Source organism: Leiobunum rupestre, chromosome 7, assembly GCF_980474605.1.
Source record: "Leiobunum rupestre chromosome 7, qqLeiRupe1.1.hap1, whole genome shotgun sequence".
NCBI lineage: Eukaryota > Metazoa > Arthropoda > Arachnida > Opiliones > Sclerosomatidae > Leiobunum > Leiobunum rupestre.
The window spans coordinates 27,786,734-27,812,047 of record NC_143390.1 but is presented as its reverse complement, the minus strand read 5'-3'; the positions used below and the strand labels follow the sequence as shown (position 1 = coordinate 27,812,047).

The following is a 25,314-nucleotide window of genomic DNA, read 5'->3' as shown; positions in this document are numbered from 1 at the left end:
CTGAGAAGCATCGTTTTCCGAACAGCTTCGACGGAATTTCCAAACAAACGTATTCTTCGTAGTCTCTGTGGTGTAGTGGATAGCACATCGGACTTCTAATCCGAAGATCCTGGGTTCGATCCCCAGCAGAGATGTCGCTGCTTTTGCTGAAAAGCATCGTTTTCCGAACAGCTTCGACGGAATTTCCAAACAAACATATTCTTCGGGGTCTCTGTGGTGTAGTGGATAGCACATCGGACTTCTAATTCAAAGTTCCTGGGTTCGGTCCAAAGCAGAGATGTCGCCTCTTTCGCTGAGAAGCATCGTTTTCCGAACAGCTTCGACGGAATTTCCAAACAAACATATTCTTCGTAGGCTCTGTGGTGTAGTGGATAGCACATCGGACTTCTAATCCGAAGGTCCTGGGTTCGATCCCCAGCAGAGATGTCGCTACTTTTGCTGAGAAGCATCGTTTTCCGAACTGCTTCAACGGAATTTCCAAACAAACGTATTCTTCGGGGTCTCTGTGGTGTAGTGGATAGCACATCGGACTTCTAGTCCAAAGTTCCTGGGTTCGGTCCAAAGTAGAAACGTCGCCTCTTTTGCTGATAAGCATCGTTTTCCGAACAGCTTCGACGGAATTTCCCAACAAAAATATTCTTCGGGGTCTCTGTGGTGTAGTGGATAGCACATCGGACTTCTATTCCAAAGTTCCTGGGTTCGGTCCAAAGCAGACATGTCGCCTGTTTTGCTGAGAAGCATCGTTTTCCGAACAGCTTCGACGGAATTTCCAAACAAACATATTCTTCGTAGGCTCTGTGGTGTAGTGGATAGCACATCGGACTTCTAATCCGAAGGACCTGGGTTCGATCCCCAGCAGAGATGTCGCTACTTTTGCTGAGAAGCATCGTTTTCCGAACAGCTTCGACGGAATTTCCAAACAAACATTTTCTTCGGGATCTCTGTGGTGTAGTGGATAGCACATCGGACTTCTAATTCAAAGTTACTGGGTTCGGTCCCCATCAAAGATGTCGCCTCTTTCGTTGAGAAGCATCGTTTTCCGAACAGCTTCGACGGAATTTCCAAACAAACATATTCTTCGTAGTCTCTGTGGTGTAGTGGATAGCACATCGGACTTCTAATCCGAAACTCTTGGGTTCGGTTCCCAGCAGAGATGTCGCTACTTTGGCTGAGAAGCATCGTGCTCCGAACACCTTCGACGGAATTTCCAAACATACATATTTTTCGGGGTGTCTGTGGTGTAGTGGATAGTACATCGGACTTCTAATCCGAAGGTCCTGGGTCTGATCCGCAGCAGAGATGTCGCCTCTTTTGCTGAGAAGCATCGTTTTCCGAACAGCTTCGACGGAATTTCCAAACAAACATATTCTTCGTAGTCTCTGTGGTGTAGTGGATAGCACATCGGACTTCTAATCCGAAGGTCCTGGGTTCGATCCCCAGCAGAGATGTCGCTACTTTAGCTGAGAAGCGTCGTTTTCCGAACAGCTTCGACGGAATTTCCAAACTAACATATTTTTCGTAGTCTCTGTGGTGTAGTGGATAGCACATCGGACTTCTAATCCGAAGGTCCTGGGTTCGATCCCCATCAGAGATGTCGCTACTTTTGCTGAGAAGCATCGTTTTCCGAACAGCTTCGACGGAATTTCCAAACAAACGTATTCTTCGTAGTCTCTGTGGTGTAGTGGATAGCACATCGGACTTCTAATCCGAAGATCCTGGGTTCGATCCCCAGCAGAGATGTCGCTGCTTTTGCTGAAAAGCATCGTTTTCCGAACAGCTTCGACGGAATTTCCAAACAAACATATTCTTCGGGGTCTCTGTGGTGTAGTGTATAGCACATCGGACTTCTAATTCAAAGTTCCTGGGTTCGGTCCAAAGCAGAGATGTCGCCTCTTTCGCTGAGAAGCATCGTTTTCCGAACAGCTTCGACGGAATTTCCAAACAAACATATTCTTCGTAGGCTCTGTGGTGTAGTGGATAGCACATCGGACTTCTAATCCGAAGGTCCTGGGTTCGATCCCCAGCAGAGATGTCGCTACTTTTGCTGAGAAGCATCGTTTTCCGAACTGCTTCAACGGAATTTCCAAACAAACGTATTCTTCGGGGTCTCTGTGGTGTAGTGGATAGCACATCGGACTTCTAGTCCAAAGTTCCTGGGTTCGGTCCAAAGTAGAAACGTCGCCTCTTTTGCTGATAAGCATCGTTTTCCGAACAGCTTCGACGGAATTTCCCAACAAAAATATTCTTCGGGGTCTCTGTGGTGTAGTGGATAGCACATCGGACTTCTATTCCAAAGTTCCTGGGTTCGGTCCAAAGCAGACATGTCGCCTGTTTTGCTGAGAAGCATCGTTTTCCGAACAGCTTCGACGGAATTTCCAAACAAACATATTCTTCGTAGGCTCTGTGGTGTAGTGGATAGCACATCGGACTTCTAATCCGAAGGACCTGGGTTCGATCCCCAGCAGAGATGTCGCTACTTTGGCTTAGAAGCATCGTTTTCCGAACTCCTTCGACGGATTTTCCAAACAAACATATTCTTCGGGGTCTCTGTGGTGTAGTGGATAGCACATCGGACTTCTAATCCAAAGTTCCTGGGTTCGGTCCAAAGTAGAGATGTCGCCTCTTTTGCTGAGAAGCATCGTTTTCCGAACAGCTTCGACGAAATTTCCAAACAAACATATTCTTCGGGGTCTCTGTGGTGTAGTAGATAGCACATCGGACTTCTAATTCAAAGTCCCTGGGTTCGGTCCAAAGCAGAGATGTCGCCTCTTTTGCTGAGAAGCATCGTTTTCCGAACAGCTTCGACGGAATTTCCAAACAAACATATTTTTCGTAGTCTCTGTGGTGTAGTGGATAGCACATCGGACTTCTAATCCGAAGGTCCTGGGTTCGATCCCCATCAGAGTTGTTCCTACTTTTGCTGAGAAGCATCGTTTTCCGAACAGCTTCGACGGAATTTCCAAACTAACATATTCTTCGTAGTCTCTGTGGTGTAGTGGATAGCTCATCGGACTTCTATTCCGAAGGTCCTGGGTCCGATCTCCAGCAGAGATGTCGCCTCTTTTGCTGAGAAGCTTCGTTTTCCGAACTGCTTCGGCGGAATTTCCAAACCAGCGAGTTTTTAGTGGTCTCTGTGGTGTAGTGGATTTCTCATCGGACTTCTATTCCGAAGGTCCTGGGTCCGATCTCCAGCAGAGATGTCGCCTCTTTTGCTGAGAAGCTTCGTTTTCCGAACTGCTTCGGCGGAATTTCCAAGCCAGCGAGTTTTTAGTGGTCTCTGTGGTGTAGTGGATAGCTCATCGGACTTCTAATCCGAAGGTCCTGGGTCCGATCTCCAGCAGAGATGTCACCCCTTTTGCTGAGAAGCATCGTTTTCCGAACTGCTTCGGCGGATTTTACAAACCAGCGAGTTTTTAGTGGTCTCTGTGGTGTAGTGGATAGCTCATCGGACTTCTAATCCGAAGGTCCTGGGTCCGATCTCCAGCAGAGATGTCACCTCTTTTGCTGAGAAGCATCGTTTTCCGAACTGCTTCGGCGGATTTTACAAACCAGCGAGTTTTTAGTGGTCTCTGTGGTGTAGTGGATAGCTCATCGGACTTCTAATCCGAAGGTCCTGGGTCCGATCTCCAGCAGAGATGTCACCTCTTTTGCTGAGAAGCATCGTTTTCCGAACTGCTTCGGCGGATTTTACAAACCAGCGAGTTTTTAGTGGTCTCTGTGGTGTAGTGGATAGCTCATCGGACTTCTAATCCGAAGGTCCTGGGTCCGATCTCCAGCAGAGATGTCACCTCTTTTGCTGAGAAGCATCGTTTTCCGAACTGCTTCGGCGGATTTTACAAACCAGCGAGTTTTTAGTGGTCTCTGTGGTGTAGTGGATAGCTCATCGGACTTCTAATCCGAAGGTCCTGGGTCCGATCTCCAGCAGAGATGTCACTTCTTTTGCTGAGAAGCATCGTTTTCCGAACTGCTTTGGCGGATTTTACAAACCAGCGAGTTTTTAGTGGTCTCTGTGGTGTAGTGGATAGCTCATCGGACTTCTAATCCGAAGGTCCTGGGTCCGATCTCCAGCAGAGATGTCACCTCTTTTGCTGAGAAGCATCGTTTTCCGAACTGCTTCGGCGGAATTTCCAAACCAGCGAGTTTTTAGTGGTCTCTGTGGTGTAGTGGATAGCTCATCGGACTTCTAATCCGAAGGTCCTGGGTCCGATCTCCAGCAGAGATGTCACCTCTTTTGCTGAGAAGCATCGTTTTCCGAACTGCTTCGGCGGATTTTACAAACCAGCGCGTTTTTAGTGGTCTCTGTGGTGTAGTGGATAGCTCATCGGACTTCTAATCCGAAGGTCCTGGGTCCGATCTCCAGCAGAGATGTCACCTCTTTTGCTGAGAAGCATCGTTTTCCGAACTGCTTCGGCGGATTTTACAAATGAACAAGTCTAAACTTGGTTTTTAGTTCTATTGATATTGGAAATTTGTTTAATGCAATAACATTTGTAATATTTATTTTAATTATATTAAAAATTAATCTACTGGTTGGGATAGCACCGGGATAACATTTTTTTGGGGGACGCCTTCAATATGGCGAAATATCATTGAGTACCGTGTCCAGTAGTTAATACACCCAAGGGCAAATTCTTCCGAGGAGAGGTATATTTTGGAAAACTTGCTACAATCATGTTTGAACACACATTTGGTTATAGTTGGAATGGTTTCTCCTTGATTTGTTAGAAAATTAGCCGATCTCTTTACTTTTCGCAACACGCGGGCCTCCTTTTTAAAATTCGTTTCTTCACCGATAAATAATCTTTATTATTAGGATAATTTATTTTAAATTATAAAATTAATATATCTTCATTTGTTTGCTTCTTAATAGATAATGCAAAGCGACCAAAGCAGACGACTTTTACACGTGCTTTCAAAATCGTGACGTCATGGTTTGTATAGATCGACTCTCTTTGCGCGAAAAGTATCTGCTGAGACGTGGGACGTTTCGCGGTGAATTTTCAACTCAGTGATTCGCCCTGTATATTGCATGTCCATGCTATAACAAGATTCAAGATTTATTAATAGGCCCGTATAAAATACAACTCTTTTGAAACAGAGCGGCTAAAAATTATAGAAATTTAAAATTTTTAATTAAAAAACTAAAGACAAAAACAATTATATAGTAATGGTGATAGTTCATATTTACAATTCAGCCTATGCCATTCAGCTTTGTACACTGTTAAAAAATAAGGTGCATTTTGGTACCGACTAAGGCATTTTATGTTGCATCCCCAGACGAACCTTTAAAGGTATCAAATAATGCCTCTTTAAGGAGGTGCTATAAGGTACGTCTTGATGAAGGTATTTATTAAAACCTCCTTAATCCTAAAGGTACTGTACCATATTTAAATGGGTATTTGATTATACCAAGAATGGTTCCCATTGCTACTTATAATTTTGTGTAGGTACCACAAGCCCGGACAGGTGACAAAACCAGCATGGGTAGTAGAACCCCACTACTGAAGGTCGCACCCTCGACGAAAGCCGCTCAACCCAGCAGAAGGTGCAGCAATGGTTCAACCAGCTCGCCACTTCGCACACAGCAGTGGGATAATAAAACACAGGAGTACCTTTCAAGGTATTATTAAATACCACGATATAGTTGTAAATACCTTACCGGTATCACTTAATACCTGCGCGGATAATAAAACGAAGGAGTACCTTTCAAGGTACTATTAAATACCATGGGGTCTTTTTAGGTACCTTAACAATACCTTTATTTTTTACAGTGTATTACTTCCAATAGACGAGCATATGTTTCACCATGTTCAAATGCTCGAACTTTCCCGTAAAACCAAAACTCTAAAAATATGCGCAAGATCTATTTCCTGGTTCTCCTAAATTCTCACGCGCCATTCCAGGATGTCCTCAACCACTTCAGTCTTCGGGTGGTGAAGGAAAATATGTGCCAGAGCTTCATTTTTCCAGCCAAGTTATCACGACGCCACGTGACCTTAGTACGTTTCCATAGGCCAAGGATGGTCTTAACTTGTTCCAGATCGACATCGTCGGTGGTGAAGCTTATGAATTACTCCGTAGATTTCGTATAGTTAAGTGTCCGCCATTCAACGATGTCTTCCTTTATATCAAAAGCCGGACAATCTAGTAGAATGTGTCTGATATGTGGGGTGGCGTAGTGTTTAGCACTTTCGCCTCGCAGCAAGAGGAGCCGGGTTCGATACCAGCTTGTGGTACTGGGTGAAAACTCGGAACAACTCCTTCCGCGTTGAGTTTGCAAGTTCTCTCCCCACTGGTTTAAGGGGTTTCCCCCCGAGTTCTTCGGTTTCCCCTTCCATAAAAACTTGTCGAGGTTAACGGTAATAGTTAGTGTAGGGAGCTGTTGGCTCATTCTCGTGGCATGCAGGGCTTGCCACCACCCACCTACGCATTGTAACCCGGCCACCTGAATTAATGGCTTCAAAAGTCGCTTGATGACTTAGGCCTAAGGTGGTGCCTTGGGTATTAGCCTAGCTGATTATTATTATTATATTATTATTATGATATCCTCCAAATCATGTCGGCACAATTTGCACGAAGGTGAGATATTATTCAATAGTTGGCTCAAGCTGGTTAGAAGAGCACCTGAACGTGCGTTAAACAATAAGCCACTAAACCACGAACCGTCATAGAACGGTTCCGGTGCAGGTTTAATCTTAAAAGGCTACATTTTCCAGCAACTTCATTTATCCATAGTTTTTCCACAGCATCCCTTCGTTACAGTGACGCTCCATTGATGTTCTGATGTTGATGCTCCCCTCTCGGTACCCTTTCCATAGATTCTATCCAACTGGTTTACTATAATTCCAGCCTGTCGGAGGTTTCTGAACACTATACCAGGAAGCATGTTGGCCGGCAGCAGTAGAAGGCGTCCTAACTACTTTAATTTGCTTAGCGCTTCACGATCCCTCATTGTAATCCAACCGATTTCTCACCGAACAGCCGCATTAGCCGAAAAGGGTCCCGCTGATAAGGCACTACGACCCGCTTCTCTTTGGGCATAATCCAAGGCCTTTAGCGTTGCATCCGAAAGAGCAAGAACCTCATTTGCACAAATCACCGCAGGGACAGCACATGTGTCAGAATTTATAGCCCGGTGTACCGGTAAGATTTAAACCACACCACCGGAGGTCTATCATCAGAATGTCCTACGCCAGCGTCCACAAGCCCGGACAGGTGACAAAACCAGCATGGGTAGTAGAACCCCACTACTGAAGGTCGCACCCTCGACGAAAGCCGCTCAACCCAGCAGAAGGTGCAGCAATGGTTCAACCAGCTCGCCACTTCGCACACAGCAGTGGGATAGAGAGCGGATGCTCTAGCAACTCCGGCCGACACCCTACCTAGGAAGGTAGAGAGCCAAACCCTTTGGAAAGAGCGCCTAAAGGGGAACGGCGAGCACTCAGCAGTCCAAGTAACCCGGCACAGCTGGCACCGGATATCCCGGTGGGAGTCCAAAAGGCCGGGAAACAGGACCGCCGTGCTCTCATACGGAGGACCGCAGCCCCACAGCAGGCTACCCAATCCGCCGAGGCGGCCAGTTTGCCCGGACCCTCTCCGTTAGAATGAGCCGAAGCACAGTATCCAGCCCAAACCTGACCGAAGTCGGAGGTGGAGATAGGACCATTTGATCGGAGCTAACATCTCCCAGTGCACCACCGCCCTTATGGGTCACAAGAGCCGGACCCCGACTCCCCGGTTAGGGCCCGCAGGGACAGCAACGGTTTTCCACAAAGTACGGCCCACGGAATACTTATTGTAAGAGTTGCTCGCCAGGTTTTTCACCGCCCATCTTAACCGCGTTGCCTTTACGGTCAACTCCCTATCGTGTTAATGGATATAATTGTCTCCTACCACAGAGAAGAGGACGCCAAAGTACGTCTACTCTGTGGTAACATCAAACGGTACATTATGTAGAAAGAACTTATCACTGCGCTTCTTATCCAAAAATCAAAACCTTCGATTTTGCACTTCCAAAGTACAAACCCTGGCGATCCACAAAAGAAGAAATGTTGAGAAGATCAGACGGACTAGTAGCCAAGAGAAGGACATCATCAGCAAATAGCAGGGCAGAAACACGTAATCCATCTTCACCATTTACGAAAGCTCCGAAGAACAGAACTGGAGAGAGAGGACATCCTTGGGCCCTTGGCGAAGCCCGACGGAATTTAGCATTGGTGAAGTGGTGACACCCTGTGCACCATATATGCTGGTAGTGAAATTGTACATTTGCTTCAAATTTTCAATCGTTTAATCTCCAACGCCTATACGGCTTAAGGTTTGCCATAATTGAAGAAGCCGAACGCTATCATACGCCATTTCTAAATCCAAGGATCCACAAAATAGTGGTCTGTTCCTCAATCGATACACTTCAATGAGTTGGGTCAGCACAAAGAGGTTGTTCGCTATCCAACGACCAAGATGAAGTCCATACTGTGACTCAAGAATAGCGTAAATTTTGTACATAATAGACGTCACTGATATTGGCCTGAAGATTCCAACTCGTCTTCTAGTTTGGCTTTTCCCTTGTGGATAAGACTATCTCGGCAAACCTTCCAATCGGCAGGGATGTCACCAGACTCTTTAATGTCATTATAAATATAGCAGAGACAATTTAGTACCCGAGGACCAAGCGACAAGATGCTTTCAGCATAGATTTCATCAATACCACAGCTTTCTCACGCTGTAACTTTTTAACTCTCAGGGGATACAGTCCTTGATTCTTTTGACTCAGGATTTCTTGCAGACGAACAGGTCATATAATCCAGGGGGGTACGTCAAGTTGATAAGATTTCTTAAAAGAAATGTCAGATTTCTTGTGATCTCGTGAACTTGGCGATATTTAAAACCGGAAGTAAGAGCGATTGACGTCAGAGATCTTGCAAGATTAGTAAGATCACTTTCGAGGTAGTTTTAAATAAGAATTAAAGATGGCGTCGAATGGCGGTGAATTATTTAACAGACGTTAAAGACGATGATACGGGAATAATTTATAAATTTAAAGTTCCAGCCGAAGAATTTGAGCGAATTTTTAATTTTAAATATATCTTTATTGTTCTTTGAGGCTTTTATAAAATTAAAGCAACATTTCGGCGTACTATTTATGAAATAGCATTTGATGACAAGGCTTAATGATATTTATATTAGTACTCTAGTGTCATTAGAATTCTTAAGCCTTGGCCCTATTTTGAGCTGCAACATGCATTATCAGTAGCACATTAAAAACGCTCTTGTTTGACTTAAATTTTTTACGAATAAATTCGTTAAAAATTTTGATACTATTGAAATAAAAAGTATTTCAACGAAAAAATCAAACAACTCTTTACGTTTTCGTTGATTTGCATTCTCTTACACAGCCGTCATTTTGTTTGGGACTTATTTATTTATTTATTTATTTATTTGAAAGAAGAAAAGAAGCACAAAATGGGTTTAAGTTTGGAATACAGACTGAATACAAAACATTAAGATAAAAAAACAGAACAAAATAAAATAAAAAATCAATCTTTTCAACTGGACACAAAAATCGCGAAATCTTACACTATTAAAAATAAAGGTCTTATTTTAGACCTCTAAAGTGATTAAAACATTTTCCAATAATTAAGACCATTCAGGGTTTTATCATAGAACATATTTAAACCTTCTGCTCCCCAAATTCAGTCCTTTTGTGGAGTGTTTAAGTACTTATTTTACACTCTTTTATCCATTTCACTTCATAAGCAGTAAGAAGGTAATCCTTTTTCACAATATTTTCAGTCCTTTATAGGCCCTTATTTATTACTTTTTTATTATTATTCAATACGACTTGAAAAATTAACCATTAACATGGCCAGATAAAGCTGGTTTTCGCTAGGGGGAAATAGTCGTTGAACGAAGGGAGTTGATCACGTAAAGTATCATTTAATACTTTCAGTTTTTGATATACACACAGCTACAATTATTTAGTGCTGATATTTGGGTTATAATAGTTTGACGCCATAATCAATATCCCCATATATTTAAATCTGTTATCAAATTTTTAAAGACTTAACCTAAGTTAAATATTCCTGGTGATTGGAATTTCTTTGCATTATGTTATTATAAAGAAAATATTAAAAAAAGAAATAAGGTAGTATTCAAATACTAGTCTCGAAATTGGTCCATATCATTTTTTTCTTTTTTTAAGGGAATTAAACGGGTATTCAAAAGGACTAAATGATAGAACATAACATTTTTATACCTTTACCACCAGGACTGGAAAAGGTTTATTCTTTGGGCTCGTTCCTTTTCAATACCCCTAAAGGTATTGTATTAAACATGAAAGAGTAAAATGGGTCTAAAATAATTGATTAGACCGTTTTCAGTAACCAAATGGTTTGAAATAAATTTAAAGTCCAATTTTGGTCGTTTTATAAACCTTTATTTTTAACAGTGTATAAAAATAATTTCTCTTGTTAGACCGTTTCTTATAATAAGGAAAATATCTTCTCCACTTGACGTACCCCTGGTTGAAGATTACGCGATATGAATATTTCGAAACCGCGCGAACTCACGGTTTGATATTTCACGAGATTATCAACGGACTTTAAAATTTCAAAACCATTTTAAGGCTTAAAGGCTGACTAGTTGCACAACGTTATTTTCCTCATTCGACAAAAATGCCCCGTAAGAATCTTTGCGGTGAAGCTTTTAATATTCACGAATTGGACGACGGAGAAAGTATGTTAGGAACCCAGCTCGATACGAAACAGTCAAAACAGCGTCCAAACGTAGACTTGAAACATTGCGGCGATCACAACCCTAGTTTGTGGAGTCATTATCGTCCCGACAAAGGCAGCGACACACAGTTCAGATTAGATCGGAAACCACATAAAGCATACCGTCCAAAGACAATGGAGAAGACGACATGGAACAAAGACGAGTCGTTGAACCAAGTGGTTAATTCTCCACGCAACATGTCTATCGGCTCGGGCAGCGACGTAGAATCGTCACGGGAGGGAACAGTTAACACCGAGAACTCCGAAAGTGACGATGGCAGGTGTCTAAGAAGGTCAGCTAAGTTTTACAGGAAGGCTGAACCATCAAGCGCATTCACTTCGTACTCGCGGAGAGGACGACAACGACGGAGCCACGTTGAAGTAATCGCGACGGATAGTGAGATTTTGGATCTTGAAGATTGTCGCGATAACACTCGGTGGGGCTTAGAAGCACGCGGGACTGATTCAGAGGCAAAAGAAGGAGAAATGGTCAGTCATCTCGTTAAGAATCTACTGCACCTTTCGCCGTCTGGAAAGCTATCTGTCGTCACCTTCGCAATATCCGACTTGTTGGAAAATATGAAGCGTATGCCTATCGATAAACCCGAGTAAATAAACATATTGTTGAGATGTGTAGCAACTAGAGAGCTAATCATCATCGAACTTTGCTCAATATTTCTTTAGATGTCGCTCAATGGAAGAGAACGACCAGTCTCTGTCCGAACACGCCAATATTGAAAAACTGTATTCGGAAAATGATGACTCGGACAAATCAATCCCAGAGGGCGAAAGCGGCGAAAATGGCGAAAGCATCGAGTCACAGTCTTCCTTGAAAACAATCTTGTCCGATGACACGCCGTCAAAGGACGTCGATACCGAGTCGATCCACTTGGACAGAGCGGTTCTCCAGAAAGACGCTTTCACCCAGACTCCGACACTGGACCTTCGCGGAAGAGCTGACCATGTGGCAAAGGAATGTAGTAGCTTCATCTCCTTGGCTAAGCCAAATGAAAAAGGATTACCCAACGAATCGTCATCGGCAAGTTCTCAGTCAGTTTTGTTCATTGTCCCGTCCTAATGATGTAAAACCACATGACGTACTGATCCAGTTTCTGTGTTTTTTTTTGGTTTTTCTTTGGTAGTCAAATAACTAGAGCAAGTACGGCCAGCAATGTCCAGATTTCGGCCCACGAAACCTTGAAAAGCGGCCATCGCAAGAACTCCGAGATCAAATGCCACTTTAACGATGAAAATTACCAGAGCGCCTCTTTACGGAGCGTCAATGTTACACTCCGATCGGGTGAAGTCAAAATTGCTTTCGATATGTCACCTCAAGATAAACTTCATACCAATTTGGTCGCTAATATTCTTTGAAAGATATATTGTTATTGAAATAAAATTTTGTGCCACAATAATTATACGAATTTGTATTTGAATGTTTCGTTGGTTGGAAATGTACACGTCCCTATACCGCTAATGTTTTTCGCTTGAAAATGTACGTTGACAAGCTCCCGCCGACTTAGTGCGGAGCGAAATACTTTGTACCATAAGTTATTTAATCACTAGTTCCCCAATGAATTTAGTTTATATTTTTAATACTACAGAAGAGTATTATCAGGCCCGACAAGAGAGGGGGGAAGCCGGTACAATTTACCGGGGCCCGTGCAGTCTAGGGGCCCGGTAATGAGCAAACGAAGTAAAAGTAACGGTTCTCTTGGGGCCCGGAATTTATATTTTACTAGGGCCCACCCCCGCTCTTGGTGGCCCTGTTATCTACACACAGAAAAATATTATTGTAAATTTTACAGTAAGCTGCGGTCAGCATAGATGCCAGCAGAATTAGTGCTCGGAGTTCGATTAATTTTTATCCATGAATAAAATAAGCCCGGCGTTATTTAAATAATATTTATTTAAATAACCAATAGTTGAATAAAAATGATAAAAAGTTTGAATAATCGCGAGTGAATAAACCTATTATTTAAATAAAACAAACAATTATTTAAATAAATGCCACTTTTTTCCAAATAAATGCTTGGTTGCGTAAAAAAACATAATTAAATAAGTCAAAATGATATCCTTTTTACACCCGTTTGTTAAATAAATCGGAAAATTTGTTAATAATGAATAAACAATTCCGAGCACTAAGCAGAATGCTGTTAATTTCACAACCAACTCTGACTGTTTTCTTTTATTGTCATGCTTATTGTTAAATTTACTGGGCACTCTGCTGTTTAAAAATAAAGCTAGATAAAATAATATTTACAGAGTATTGCTGTTTATTTAATCTTCATTCCAGACGTATTTAATACGGTAAATGCATGCAGTTTTACAGTAAAATTCCAGTGTTTGCCGTAGTTTTAGTTATCAAACGTATATAGTACAGAACCCATTCACAACCTCAAAATTCCATCAAATGTTTTTCGGATCAAACCATTATCACGTCAGATTAATTAAAAAATTTCATATATTATATTAATCAATTCATGATAGAAATATATAAAACTTTATATCAATTATTAAAATTATTATAACCAAAACTTTCACAGAATATTTTCATAATCCAATAGAAAAATTTGAGGGAATACATCCAAAATGATTAAAACTCTAGTTGATCATGTTTAGCTCAAGTCTTTGTAGTTTAGAGTTATAGGGAAAACCAAAGGAAAGTAAATTATTAACCTGGTTTCAAATTATTAAGCACAAGGGTTGTAATTAAAATAGCATTTTGCGTGGGATGCTACTAATACAAAAGAGTATATAAAAATATTTTTATCGGATATTATTATATTTAAAACTAAAATGAAACTTGTGCGATTTTAAAAAATGCTTTGAAAATAATAATAATTAGTTGTTTTATATACTAGCGCTTGCCGTTTATAATAGAAAAAAAACAGCAACGTGTGGTAAATTTTACGCATTTTTTAAGTAAAACGTCAACCACGCTTTCATATTGTTAATTTTAATATAACTGTCATTTTAAAAGCGGTACGAATATGAATTTTTACCTCTCTTAACAAAATTTCGTTAAGACACAAAAAGTAGTTCATTGTTACCTTTTAATAACGCTTAGAAAAAGGATAATTATTCAAAACTCCCGCGGAAACTATATCAAAGTAATAATATGAAACGGAACCCGTAACATTTTTTTTAAGCTACGGCTGCGCCATCTGAGAGTAGCTGAAAAAGGGTTCAAACATCATTTTGCTTTTCCCTTCGCTATCCCGTATTGATAGTGACGGTCACCTCGTAATTCGGACTTCGCGGTTCTCAAGGGCCTTGTCACTGCTGACAATTTTGATAGCGCTAACAATGCCGGACTTAATCCTTCCACATGGAGAGGTCGGGAGAGCGAGCTGACCCGTCGCTATCAATGGTGGGGTTTCGAGGGGGAAGTAAAAAGGATGTTTGAACCCTTTTTTGGCAAAGAGGGGTGAACCTACATGTAGACCTTTAACCCTCCCCGGGCTTCCCCCTCCCCAAAAAAGGTGTGACGTGGGTTGTTACTTGTTCGCGTTTGTAATTTTTGCCGATAGGGTCCTCTAGTAGCTCGGCTGTTTCTCTTAGTGGCCGCATAGCGATAAGAGAGTCATGTCCTGCTTTTATTGGCCCATGAGTGTATGAACAGTGCGTGTTTAAGTTAAAGTAATTGTGAACTAACTCAAGTCAGCTGTAAGATAAAATTGATTGTTATTATTTTTTGAATTTGAATAAACTAATTATACCCTTGAAATTATCAACTCAACCTGTGAGGCTAATTAAGTAGATTGGAAGTAATTAGTAGGGAACAGCTCTCAGCTGTTAATTAAGACAGTTTATAGTTAGGTAGTTTGAATTTAGTTAAAATTACTCAGTATAATTTATGATTTTTACTTAAGTGTAAGTGTGTTTTGGTTTATTTTTCAATCACGATGAACTACGACAAATCTAGTCTTAGACACTTGAGTACCAGTTCTGTACAATTACGTAGAAGGGTTGGGTTATTGATGAAAGTTAAATCTAGAACGTTCCATAGATGTTCTAAATAAAAATAACATTTATAATTTTGCATAATTCTGGTTGCCATTTTATTTTCTAATCACTCGCCCACAACATTACAGTTCTGGCAATCCCGAATCAAATAAATTTTCGATATAACGGCGACGGGAAATTGTTCTCGTAAATTTATCGCGCGCCCTTAGGGAATATTCTTTTAACAAAATTTCGATAAACTATCGTTTAATTAAAATCGGCCCAATTCCGTTAAAATTATAAACCAAAAAGCGAACGGTCGTTATAATACCCTCTGTAGATATTTCTTTCATTAAAATTTGCTTCGTATTATATTCAACTGATAAACTTGTACTGTAAAAAGGGTTTAATTCAATTGTGCTTTGTTATAGTACGTCTAACTCACTGTTGTAACTGCTTAACTTATGATATTCTGAATAAATTAAAATTGGTCGTTTCGTCTCAATTATTTTATTTATAATTAAAATTTTATACCGGGCGGGATAGAACTGGGATAACATTTTTAACAAATAACTCTAAATTGCGGAGATATATCTTTAAGCGCTATCTCGAGAAATTAATACCACTAGGGACAATTCTTCCGAGGATAGGTATATTTTGGCTTGCCAACTTGTTACAGTCGCTACTGTTTTCTTCAAAATACAGCAGAAAGCTGTAAATTTTACGACAAACTGCTGTTAAAAATTGTTAAAAATAATTTAAAAAGAACTGCTACTGCATGGAGTTGTTAAGAAACATAATTTATTTAAATCTTTTGTTTGGGAGCTTTCGGACCGCGGTCCTTCCTCAGCCAAGCGTTAACCCACTTCAACTGCACCTTGCTGTAAATTATAAACCGTATTTGCTGTTTTTTCAACAGTAAGTTTTGAGTGTGTACTTGAAATTACATAAGTACACAACAAAGATAATAATAATTATAAAAAAGTAAGCCTCGGGCTGTTCTACTTGTTTGCCCCAATGTAAAAACCGAATACTGAACAACAGTGCTAATAAGTCGAAATTTAATTTTAGAACGGATTTGAAATTTTCAGCTCGCGTGCAGGGGGATTCCCATTTAAAGAAGTTGTAAATTAAAATTTTAAGTCTAAATTTCTTTTATCCTATGCAAACCGCTATCATCCAAACTTTTCAAATTGGAACCATTTCTCTAAATGCATTGGTTTTTTAACGCCATCTATATTCATATATTTTATCATATAAAGTTAATTGGATCGGTGGCGCTAGGCTCTACGTATAACCTTTAACAAAGAGGTTGTTGCGTATTTTAAAAATTTGTTCAAGCCGTATTTAATGACTAGCATTCCGCTAGTCTAAAATCGTATAAATCTCCCGGCTCATTTTTTTGGGGTCCTCGCAATTGATCTAAAACAGCACCTAAAAATTCCAATCTTTGATAGCAATCAGTAACGTGAGAGCCATTATACGATGTATGAGTGAAAGCTTGAAATAAATACACACTCAAAACTTACTGTTGAAAAAACAGCAAATACGGTTTATAATTTACAGCAAGGTGCAGTTGAAGTGGGTTAACAGCAGTTTGTCGTAAAATTTACAGCTTTTTGATGTATTTTGAAGAAAACAGTAGCGACTGTAAAAGTTAATATTCGTACTGTTTTTAAAATGACAGTATATATAAAAAATTAACAATATGAAACCGTGGTTGAAGTTTTACTTCAAAAATGCGTAAAATTTACCACACGTTGCTGTTTTTTCTGTTATAAATGGCAAGCGCTAGTATATAAAACAACTAATTATTAGTTAGTTGTCAAAACATTTTTTTAAATCGCACAAGTTTCATTTTAGTTTTAAATATAATAATATACGATAAAAATATTTTTATATTCTCTTTTGTATAAGTAGCACCCCACGCATAATGCTTTATTAATTATAACCCTTGTTCAATGTGTGCTTAATAATTTGAAACCAAGTTAATAGTTTACTTTCCTTTGGTTTTCCCCATAACTCTAAAGTACAAAGGCTCGAGCTAAAAATGTTTAACTAGAGTTGTAGTCATTTACGCTTAAATTTTTCTGTTGGATTATGAAAATATTTTGTCAAAGTTTTTGTTATAATAAATTTGATAATTGAGAAAAAATTTTATATATTTCTATCATGAATTGATTAATAAAATATTTTTAAATTTTTAATTAAACCAGGCGAACGGAGAGGGTCCGTGCAAACTGGCCGCCTCGGCGGATTGGGTAGCCTGCTGTGGGGCGGCGGGCCTCCATATGCGGGCACGGCGGTCCTGTTTGATGAAATTTTAAGGTTGTGAATCGGTTCTGTACTAAATACGTTTGTTAACTAAAACTACGGCAAACACTGGAATTTTACAAATATTGGATTTTACGGTAAAAACGGCATGCATTTACCGTATTAAATACGTCTGGAATGAAGGTTAAATAAACAGCAATACTCTGTAAATATTACTTTATCTTGCTGTATTTTTAAACAGCAGACTGTCCAGTAAATTTAACAGGAAGCATGACAATAAAAAAACAGTCAGAGTTGGTTGTGAAATTAACAGCATTCTGCTGGCATCTATGCTGACCGCAGCTTACTGTAAAATTTACAATAATATTTTTCTGTGTGTACGATCTGATTTTAAATTGGTAATCTATACGTGTTTCTAATTCGTTAAATCCAGATAATAGCTCAACTATTCTTTTAAGGGAGACATCAGTCCCATTCAGTAAGGCTGTTGTAGTACGAGGAATATCTTTGAAGTGGGCATCCATAGGAGGAAGGCCTTTCCCCAGTAACTCTCGTTCTTCCTCTGGGTCTCTTTCAGGCAACATTTCAAGGCCAAACCAAAACATGAAGATTAGTGTTCCCTTAGTGCCACCTAGGAGCAACAATAACAACACCCAACACAATGAGAACGCAACCCGTCAAAAGCCGTGGATTTTCTTGCGTACATTTTTCATTGGCTAGCCGCTTTAGCGCAGGTCTGCTGCCGCCGGAAGGGGAAAATTCAGAAATTGTCTTCCACCCGCCCGTAAAACGTTCAGCGTAAAGGCTCGTGACGCTCGTCCAATGAAATTCGTACACAACCCTTCGTTAGCGTGTTTAATGGCTGGCTGCGTTCTCCTTGTGTTTGTTGCTCCTAGGTGCCACACGATATTGCATATGCTCAAATTAATGAGGTACAGCCAGCCACTCTATCATTGGGTAGTTAGGTTTAAGATTAAACAAAGCATATTTATTGGCAAAATACTGTTCATAATTGGGATAGGTATTCTTTGTGAACGCAGATTTGATCGTTCCTTTTCCAATGTCATGTATGTACTGTAACATATTTTTTAAATATTTATGTACGCTCCCTAAACATTTGAAAGAACCATTAGTCCATGAGCCAGACACTTTTTCAGGCTCATTAGGTGGAACCAAGCTAAACTTTTAGGGTTAATAGATGATGTCATGAAAAAGACAAATTTCAATTATGCACTTTGAAATGGAGTCCGACGCCGAGGTAACAAGTCGGCCCAGGCCGTAATATTAGTTCCACATCGGCGTATTCGGGTGGGCAAACCCATACACCCTTAGTAGACACAGTGTGTCAGAATTTATAGCCCGGTGTACCTAGTAACAGAGACCATACCACCGGAGGCCTATCATCATAGTGCCCTACGCCAGCGTCCCCCTAGCCCGGACAGGTGACAAACCCAGCATGGGTAGCAGAACCCTACTACTGATGGTCGCACCTTTGACGCGAGCCACTCAACCCAGCAGAAGGTGCAGCAATGGGTGGACCAATCCCCACTTCGCACACAGCAGTGGGATTAAGAGTGGATGCTGTAGCAACTCCAGCCGACACCCTACCTATGGAGGTAAAGAGTCAAACCCTTTGGAGAGAGCTCCTAAAGGGGAACAACGAGCACACAGCAGTCCAAGTAACCCGGCACAGCTGGCACCGGAGATCCCGGTGTGGTTCCAAAAGGCCGGGAAACAGGACCGCCGTGCCCGCATATGGAGGCCCGCCGTCCCACAGCAGGCTACCCAATCCGCTGAGGCGGCCAGTGTGCACGGACCCTCTCCGTTCGCCTGCGCCGAAGCACAGTATCCAGCCCAAACCTGACCAAAGTCGGAGGTGGAGATAGGACCATTGGATCAGAGCTAACATCTCCCAGTGCGCCACCACCCTTATGGGTTACAAGAGCCGGACCCCGACTCCCCGGTAAAGCCACCAGTTATTGCACACTCTAACCCATTTAGTGCCCCTTAGTAGACACAGGTAGGCAAACTAATATAAAAGTTGTTGAGGCCATGTGATTTCCTATCGTTTGATATATAATTTACCATCCTATGTTAAAGAGTGGAAACCGCCCACCCTCAGGATAGCCGGGTGGGCAAAGCACTACAAAAGCTGTTGAGGCCATGTGATTTCCTATCGTTAGATAGACGGAAAGTATCAAAGGTGAAATAGGTAAGCAAATCACGACGAACATAATTGTTTTAAATTATTGAAATCAGTGGAAATATGATTTAAAGAAATTCTTAAACTGGGATTCAAATGTGTTTATTTTAGGAAATTTATATCAAACATTTGGGTAGTTTAGGCACCAAAAGTCATGTAATTTCGCAAATTCATAAAAAAATACCCATGAATTTATTTTGCAGAACAGAAATAATAGAATATGTCATTCTCGAATTTTATATTATCTCGATGATTAAATTGGTATGGTATTTTGTTAGAGCAGATATTTAATATGGATTATTTTTTAATTTTGAAATAAAATTTATCTAAATTCATATAAAGAAAGTTAAATTTATTTGAATTTTTTCTGTACTACAAGAAGTTGCGCTTTATCACCTGTGTTCAGTTTCTCTGTACTTTTATTTGTTTCAACCTTTGTAACTTCAACCTCCATATTTTTCTTTTCTTTTGCTTCTCTTCTTAATACTTTTAAGATTTTATTTTTCCTTTTGCCTGATAAATCAACTGGTGCTTTCGGATTAGTCCTTTAGAAAAAGCACAAATATGAAACCAAGCCCAAGAACAATTACGAGTTTTTTCATTATAACCAAATGTCTCATTTACTCGCGTCTACGAAGAATTAATTTGGGTATAATTCCTCTGTTTGACGGCTTTATGTCACCAGACTCACCACTTCTTGCACCCTCTCTCTCCCTTGCCTGAGCTTTTCGTAACCTTCTGACACTTCTTTTATTTGGCTGTAATTTCATTTATTACATCATGTCATTAATATTTAATTAATAAGACTAAATTTAATTACCCTATAAGCTTTCAAATTGCTGCTTTTTACACACAATCCTAAGGATTTGTGTGTATTAGTCTCACGTACAGTGTAGCCGATGCCGATGCCACCGTGTCGCGCATATCTCTTCAACGGCTAGGGCTAGAAAAGTCAATGATATCTCGTTCGAATGTATTGATAGCCTTTAAATCGGAGCCCTTGAAGTTGGGCATTTGCCGAATTTACTATTTTCGGTGCGCTCGCTTTGTGTGGTAGATATTTTATTTTAAATTAAGTCCGATAACGTTAAAAAAATATTATTGGATAGGTTAGGGTTCAGCGGACATACAACTTTCGGTTATATCAGTAAATATTAAATTTAAGTATAGTTTTCGGGGTAATTTACGGGATCCCAATTTTCGTGGTTTTATATTTTCGCCTAAAAATATACAAACAGTTCCTTCATTTATGTCCGATTTTCATGAAAGTTATATTTTTTGAATAGCTGTGGTTTACATATAACCTAGAGTTGCAAATACGTTGCTTAATTTTAATTCTAAGTGAGGTTTTTTGGGACGCGTATACGGACCCCCGCAATTTCCAACATTGTAAATCCGCGTGTTTATAGAGGTCTACGCGCCAGTAAAATGTTACGGTAGAAGTGGTGGTGTAGTAAAGACGAGTCGGGTTCAGAAGCGAGCGGTATTAATAAAGTCTGCATGGTCTCCTGATGAAGCAGCAGGTTTTAGTTTGAGCAACCAATCAGTTGGGGAAACTTTTGATTTTTACTCAGTTGTTGAAAATAATACCATACCGGTATATTTCGTGTTTATTGTTTATTTTAGCAAACAATTGGAGAAAACAATTTAACTTCTGTTAGGTTAATTTCAAAATGATGATATTTTCTTGATCCGGAGAACTCAATATCTCAATCTAGCCCAGAAGAAGACAATGTTTTGGTAAGTTCTTGCCACTGTAAATTTTAACTATTATTATTACCGAACACATGTTTGATTCCAAAGTGGGCATAGAACATCACGGAAGAAGTTTAATTAAAAATATTATTCATTTCTACACCAAAGCTAAACTCCACAAACTTGCTACAGATTAAAATTTGGAATTAAAGGAAAAAGCTATTAGGCAAATTTATTATTTAATTCGTTTGAATATAATTTCAAATTATCGAGAACATCGAAGTTCTCCGAGTGGAATGCGGATGTTGGTGCTAAAAATTAACCAACGTCGTCGTCGTGTATTTGTGTTGCAGCCAGTAATTGGCGTATTCCTTGTGGTCAATTACATTTCTTTAGCTGCTTGTCTGCTCCATGTATCAACACACCTTGTGTAAAGTAACCGGCATGTAGTACCGAGAGTAAGTTACGATGTACTCTTGATAAGTTTTGAGAGAATAGGACAATTATCATCAATATCATCCTCTTTTCCGTGTCCTTGGGTGACATTACCGGAAGGGCCTGATTCCCAGAATTCAGGTCCACCTTCAGGTTTTTTTTAGCATTGGAACCCTAAGCAGTAGATTTTGGGTAAGTCCTCCTCTTTTTCCATAGAAGCATTCGAGAAAACATCCTCTGCTCCAAGGATCGATCGGGGGCCAGCTGAACTTTACAGAATTCTAAGACTTGATTAGTCTTCAACTTAGGAGCTGCTTCCCTAGTAGCACAAAAGTGGCGGCCCGCCTGCCGTCGCCGGAGAGTCCGCCGACTGTGACGGGCCACCACACTATTCCGAGTCGAAATGTCCTAACACCTCGGTTTAGTGGCGGGGAAATGATAGAGCCGTCTGCTTGCCGCCCCTCTCCCGTGTTGTTGCCGCCAGGTCATACTACAATTGTAGTATGACCTGTCGAGATTCGTGGCTATCCAAACAAATGAGTACCGGTTTCTCCTTTCTTCCTGTGTCTCTGCCAAAGCGCGTGCAAGTTTTGACGGAAAAATAGCAAGTCTCCTCTAGTTCCAGATTCTCTCTTAGCCAATTTTCTGCCCCTTCTGGCGTGTCCATGTCGTCAAAATCCACTCCGAAGGCCACTAAGTTTTCTACTGGGGCCTCATTCGGTTTTTTGCCATCAGTCTCCAGACTTGACTTGTGTTGCGGAGTAGCAATCAATTGATTTTGATCTTCAACCTTTAGCTGGAGGGAATCCAGCTTTCTAGCCAGAAGTGCATCGTTCTGACTATGGACTACGGTCTCTACTTTACACGAGGGGTAAGACACTCAAGAACTCAGGTGTACATTTGCTATTGGAACTCTTATGAACTCCCCTTAACTCTCGAGAACTCTCCCGAACTCTCGAGAACTCTCCCGAACTCTCGAGAACTCTCCCGAACTCTCGAGAACTCTCCCGAACTCTCGAGAACTCTTCCGAACTCTCGAGAACTCTCCCGAACTCTCGAGAACTCTCCCGAACTCCCGTGAACTCTGCAGAGTTCGAACTCCCGGTGTACACAAAAATCATAAGTGTCTTACCCCTCGACTTTACATGGGTTATGTTCTTTTACAATATCTGCCACATCTCTGCCCTCCAGGTCTCGAATAACGCCCTCCCGCACATTAGCTACAAAGCTCCTCATATTCTGAGATGATGAACGATTAGCTTCGTCCAATAAATCCAGTTTTTCCATGACCTTAGATTGCTGAGTCGGGCAACGACCAAATCTTAGGCTGTCATAAGACTGTCAAAGGTTAGATCTGTTGGGAGACCACGCTTAGTTTCCACCTCCAAAGAGGTATCCTTCACCCCCACAAGTTCAAGAGAGGTCCCCGGCTTCTCGGTAGGCCCAGTTCTACGAGAGGGACAGCTGAAAGAGTTGACAATTTTAAGTGGGATTTTCGCAGTTTCCGAAAGTTCAATTTGGACGCATTCAGCATGATACCACCATTGACATGAAATATAATGAATCCAACTGTTGTCTAGATTTTTACCCTTATTTGCAGCACAATCCACAGAACCACACACACGGCAGACGTTCGAATCATCTCTGTGTAACTTGCCGCATTTAGCGGTCTTTTGGCTTGAGTCCCCAGGCATTGCTTATATTAACGTTTCCAAAAAAACGAAAAGATAATTGACGGATTTTGAAATGACGTTTTAGCGCGCGACACTACCGGTACATGTCTTGGGCACACAGACTTCTTTGCGTGCTTTTTTGACCATAACATGTAGAGGTATTTTCACGCGCAAAATGAATTTTAAAAGGCGTCAATACATAATATATATTTTTGCTAAGCCTAACTTTTATAAATTCGATAAATAAAACCGCGTGCCAATTTCGCGTGCAAGTAAAGCGCTCGTGGCGCAGATAAAAACATTTTAATTTAAGAAACGCCTATTTTTCATAAATTATTAAACGGGTGAAGTACACTACAGCCGCCGGCTAAGCCTATTTTTATTCAAGAACTTACTAGGCCAGGCGCAAAAAAATCTTTTAAATTTGTATAATCTTAAATTCAATTCCCTACACATTTAATGAAAATGAACTCGTCAAAATCAGTTGATAATAAACCATCCCTGTTGGCTATCACGTAAGTATAACCCTTCAAATATTACACTCAAATTTGATTACCATTAAGATGATATTTAAATTCAATGTTCAGACCCAAGGAGCGAGTGATAACCTTTACAGCATATGGTGGAACCTAATATCTGAAATCTGAAGTCGAAATTGAGAACTTTGGCCAATATCCCGTGGCTTTCAAGGTATATAATTTAAATAATATTAAAAAATATCGAACTTATATTAACTTTAGTACTTAAACTCTTTGCTAGTTCCGAACAAACAACATCGAAGCTTATCGAGTCCGCCCAGCTACTAACATCGTACAGCCTGCCCGAAAGTTGATTATCTTTATCTTTAATATACCAGGTAACATTTTAGTTATTTAAAAAAAAAATAGTTTCAATTCATCGTAAATCAACTTAAACAAGATTTAAATTTTGGGAATTGAAATTTAATTGACCCAAGTCATTTACACTCCACATTAACTTTTCAAATTTACACTTTTCAGGTACTACCATTTTTGACGGTGATAAGTTGTTTTTGATATCAACCCCAGTGGAATCCGGCACTAGCAACCCTCAAAAGGTGTGGCTCAACGCGACCATCGACAACCATCTGATTCAAACGTAAGAAACAACGTCGCCGCTGAGCTTAACGCCACATCTGGATTAATCTTTTATCTCGTTTCATTCTTTATAAAGGGTCTCTATTGAGCAATCCGAAGACGTAGAAGAGGAAGCGGCGACCAACTTCGACCGTTGCCCAGCCTGTGTTTTGGGTTTGTCCAAAGGTTCGAGGCTAGGAAGAAGCCATGAAGACAAACCAGAGGTCACCCATGCTACAAAGGAAGAAACGGTAATCATTTTCGTTTGGCACCGTGGGCCCATAGCTTTATAAAACAACTAAAATTTTTGGATTTCTAATTACTATTTTATTCTAATATTTAGAGCAACACGCCGAAGTACCCCAAACAAGTCTGCCACAGTGCTATCGACGATATAAGAACCGCTGACATTTATCTTTTGATGATTGCCTTTAGGATCCTACTGGTAGCCTTAATTTTCTATTTTCTAAAATACATGGGGATAAACCCCAAACAAGTCTGCCCCTGTGCTATGGACCGTATAAGAACCACTACCAAAAATATATAAAGTATCTTTTAATGATTTTCTTTGGGATCCTTCTAGTATCCTTAATTTTCTACTTCGAATGGTATAGAAACTAAGAATGGTTTTAGTGGAAATGGTATACAATATTTAAATTGGTTTTAGTCTTCATTTCTTTTTGGAAAACTGCCCAAACTCGAAATTGCTTTGGTCTGTATCAGCTTGTCAAAATTGTTTTATTGACAGTGTAAACTGAAAATGTTTTTGGGTTTCTGCTTTTCAATAAATATTTTTAAATTGAGACGACAAAAAGCTAAATATAATTGACCACAAGGAGTTCGCCAATTACTGGCTGCATCACAAATACACGTCGACGACGAAGGGGAACTTTTAGCACCAACAACCGCGTACCACTATTAGAACTTTGATGTTCTCGATAATTACTGGCTGCATCACAAATACACGTCAACAACGAAGGTGAATTTTAGCACCAACAACCGCGTACCACTATTAGAACTTTGATGTTCTCGATAATTACTGGCTGCATCACAAATACACGTCGACGACGAACGGGAATTTTAGCACCAACAACCGCGTACCACTATTAGAACTTTGATGTTCTCGATAATTACTGGCTGCATCACAAATACACGTCGACGACGAACGGGAATTTTAGCACCAACAACCGCGTACCACTATTAGAACTTTGATGTTCTCG

General features: G+C 40.4%; 2 protein-coding genes and 9 non-coding genes across 12 annotated transcripts; all 11 read left to right on the top strand.

Annotated features, from left to right (window-relative positions):
- The first annotated feature begins 61 nt into the window (after window positions 1-61).
- TRNAR-UCU (transfer RNA arginine (anticodon UCU)) lies at window positions 62-134 on the top strand. Its single transcript has one exon. It is a non-coding gene; the product is annotated as a tRNA-Arg (tRNA).
- A 219-nt stretch (window positions 135-353) lies between these two features.
- On the top strand, window positions 354-429 carry TRNAR-UCU (transfer RNA arginine (anticodon UCU)). Its single transcript has one exon. It is a non-coding gene; the product is annotated as a tRNA-Arg (tRNA).
- Window positions 430-791: 362 nt separating this feature from the next.
- TRNAR-UCU (transfer RNA arginine (anticodon UCU)) lies at window positions 792-867 on the top strand. The gene has a single exon. It is a non-coding gene; the product is annotated as a tRNA-Arg (tRNA).
- Window positions 868-1,375: 508 nt separating this feature from the next.
- On the top strand, window positions 1,376-1,448 carry TRNAR-UCU (transfer RNA arginine (anticodon UCU)). Its single transcript has one exon. It is a non-coding gene; the product is annotated as a tRNA-Arg (tRNA).
- Window positions 1,449-1,521: 73 nt separating this feature from the next.
- Window positions 1,522-1,594, top strand: TRNAR-UCU (transfer RNA arginine (anticodon UCU)). Its single transcript has one exon. It is a non-coding gene; the product is annotated as a tRNA-Arg (tRNA).
- A 73-nt stretch (window positions 1,595-1,667) lies between these two features.
- On the top strand, window positions 1,668-1,740 carry TRNAR-UCU (transfer RNA arginine (anticodon UCU)). Its single transcript has one exon. It is a non-coding gene; the product is annotated as a tRNA-Arg (tRNA).
- A 219-nt stretch (window positions 1,741-1,959) lies between these two features.
- Window positions 1,960-2,035, top strand: TRNAR-UCU (transfer RNA arginine (anticodon UCU)). Its single transcript has one exon. It is a non-coding gene; the product is annotated as a tRNA-Arg (tRNA).
- Window positions 2,036-2,397: 362 nt separating this feature from the next.
- On the top strand, window positions 2,398-2,473 carry TRNAR-UCU (transfer RNA arginine (anticodon UCU)). Its single transcript has one exon. It is a non-coding gene; the product is annotated as a tRNA-Arg (tRNA).
- Window positions 2,474-2,835: 362 nt separating this feature from the next.
- On the top strand, window positions 2,836-2,908 carry TRNAR-UCU (transfer RNA arginine (anticodon UCU)). Its single transcript has one exon. It is a non-coding gene; the product is annotated as a tRNA-Arg (tRNA).
- Window positions 2,909-10,596: 7,688 nt separating this feature from the next.
- On the top strand, window positions 10,597-12,188 carry LOC149935704 (uncharacterized). 2 transcript variants are annotated; one of them, XM_090153038.1, is made up of 3 exons: window positions 10,597-11,380; window positions 11,457-11,811; window positions 11,915-12,012. In XM_090153038.1, exons 1-3 carry the CDS (start codon window positions 10,674-10,676, stop codon window positions 11,924-11,926), a joined length of 1,074 nt encoding a protein of 357 aa, XP_090009164.1. In that variant the 5' UTR covers window positions 10,597-10,673; the 3' UTR covers window positions 11,927-12,012. The 2 variants fall into 2 exon arrangements, with proteins under 2 accessions (XP_090009164.1, XP_090009163.1); XM_090153037.1 differs by having other exon boundaries at window positions 10,598-11,380; window positions 11,457-11,822; window positions 11,915-12,188.
- Window positions 12,189-23,563: 11,375 nt separating this feature from the next.
- Window positions 23,564-24,800, top strand: LOC149935703 (uncharacterized). The gene is made up of 6 exons (XM_090153591.1): window positions 23,564-23,600; window positions 23,650-23,690; window positions 23,760-23,856; window positions 23,999-24,116; window positions 24,192-24,345; window positions 24,438-24,800. Exons 1-6 carry the CDS (start codon window positions 23,564-23,566, stop codon window positions 24,639-24,641), a joined length of 651 nt encoding a protein of 216 aa, XP_090009717.1. The 3' UTR covers window positions 24,642-24,800.
- The last annotated feature ends 514 nt before the right edge of the window (window positions 24,801-25,314 follow it).

Bases quoted from the DNA above. Each gene is read 5' to 3' on its own strand.
- LOC149935704 (XM_090153037.1), top strand. From the start codon at position 10,674: ATGCCCCGTAAGAATCTTTGCGGTGAAGCTTTTAATATTCACGAATTG. The intron at 11,381-11,456 runs GTAAATAAACAT...ATATTTCTTTAG, and splicing joins ATGCCTATCGATAAACCCGA to ATGTCGCTCAATGGAAGAGA. The intron at 11,823-11,914 runs GTCAGTTTTGTT...TTTCTTTGGTAG, and splicing joins TCGTCATCGGCAAGTTCTCA to TCAAATAACTAGAGCAAGTA.
- LOC149935703 (XM_090153591.1), top strand. From the start codon at position 23,564: ATGATATTTAAATTCAATGTTCAGACCCAAGGAGCGA. The intron at 24,117-24,191 runs GTAAGAAACAAC...TTCTTTATAAAG, and splicing joins GACAACCATCTGATTCAAAC to GGTCTCTATTGAGCAATCCG. The intron at 24,346-24,437 runs GTAATCATTTTC...TCTAATATTTAG, and splicing joins ATGCTACAAAGGAAGAAACG to AGCAACACGCCGAAGTACCC.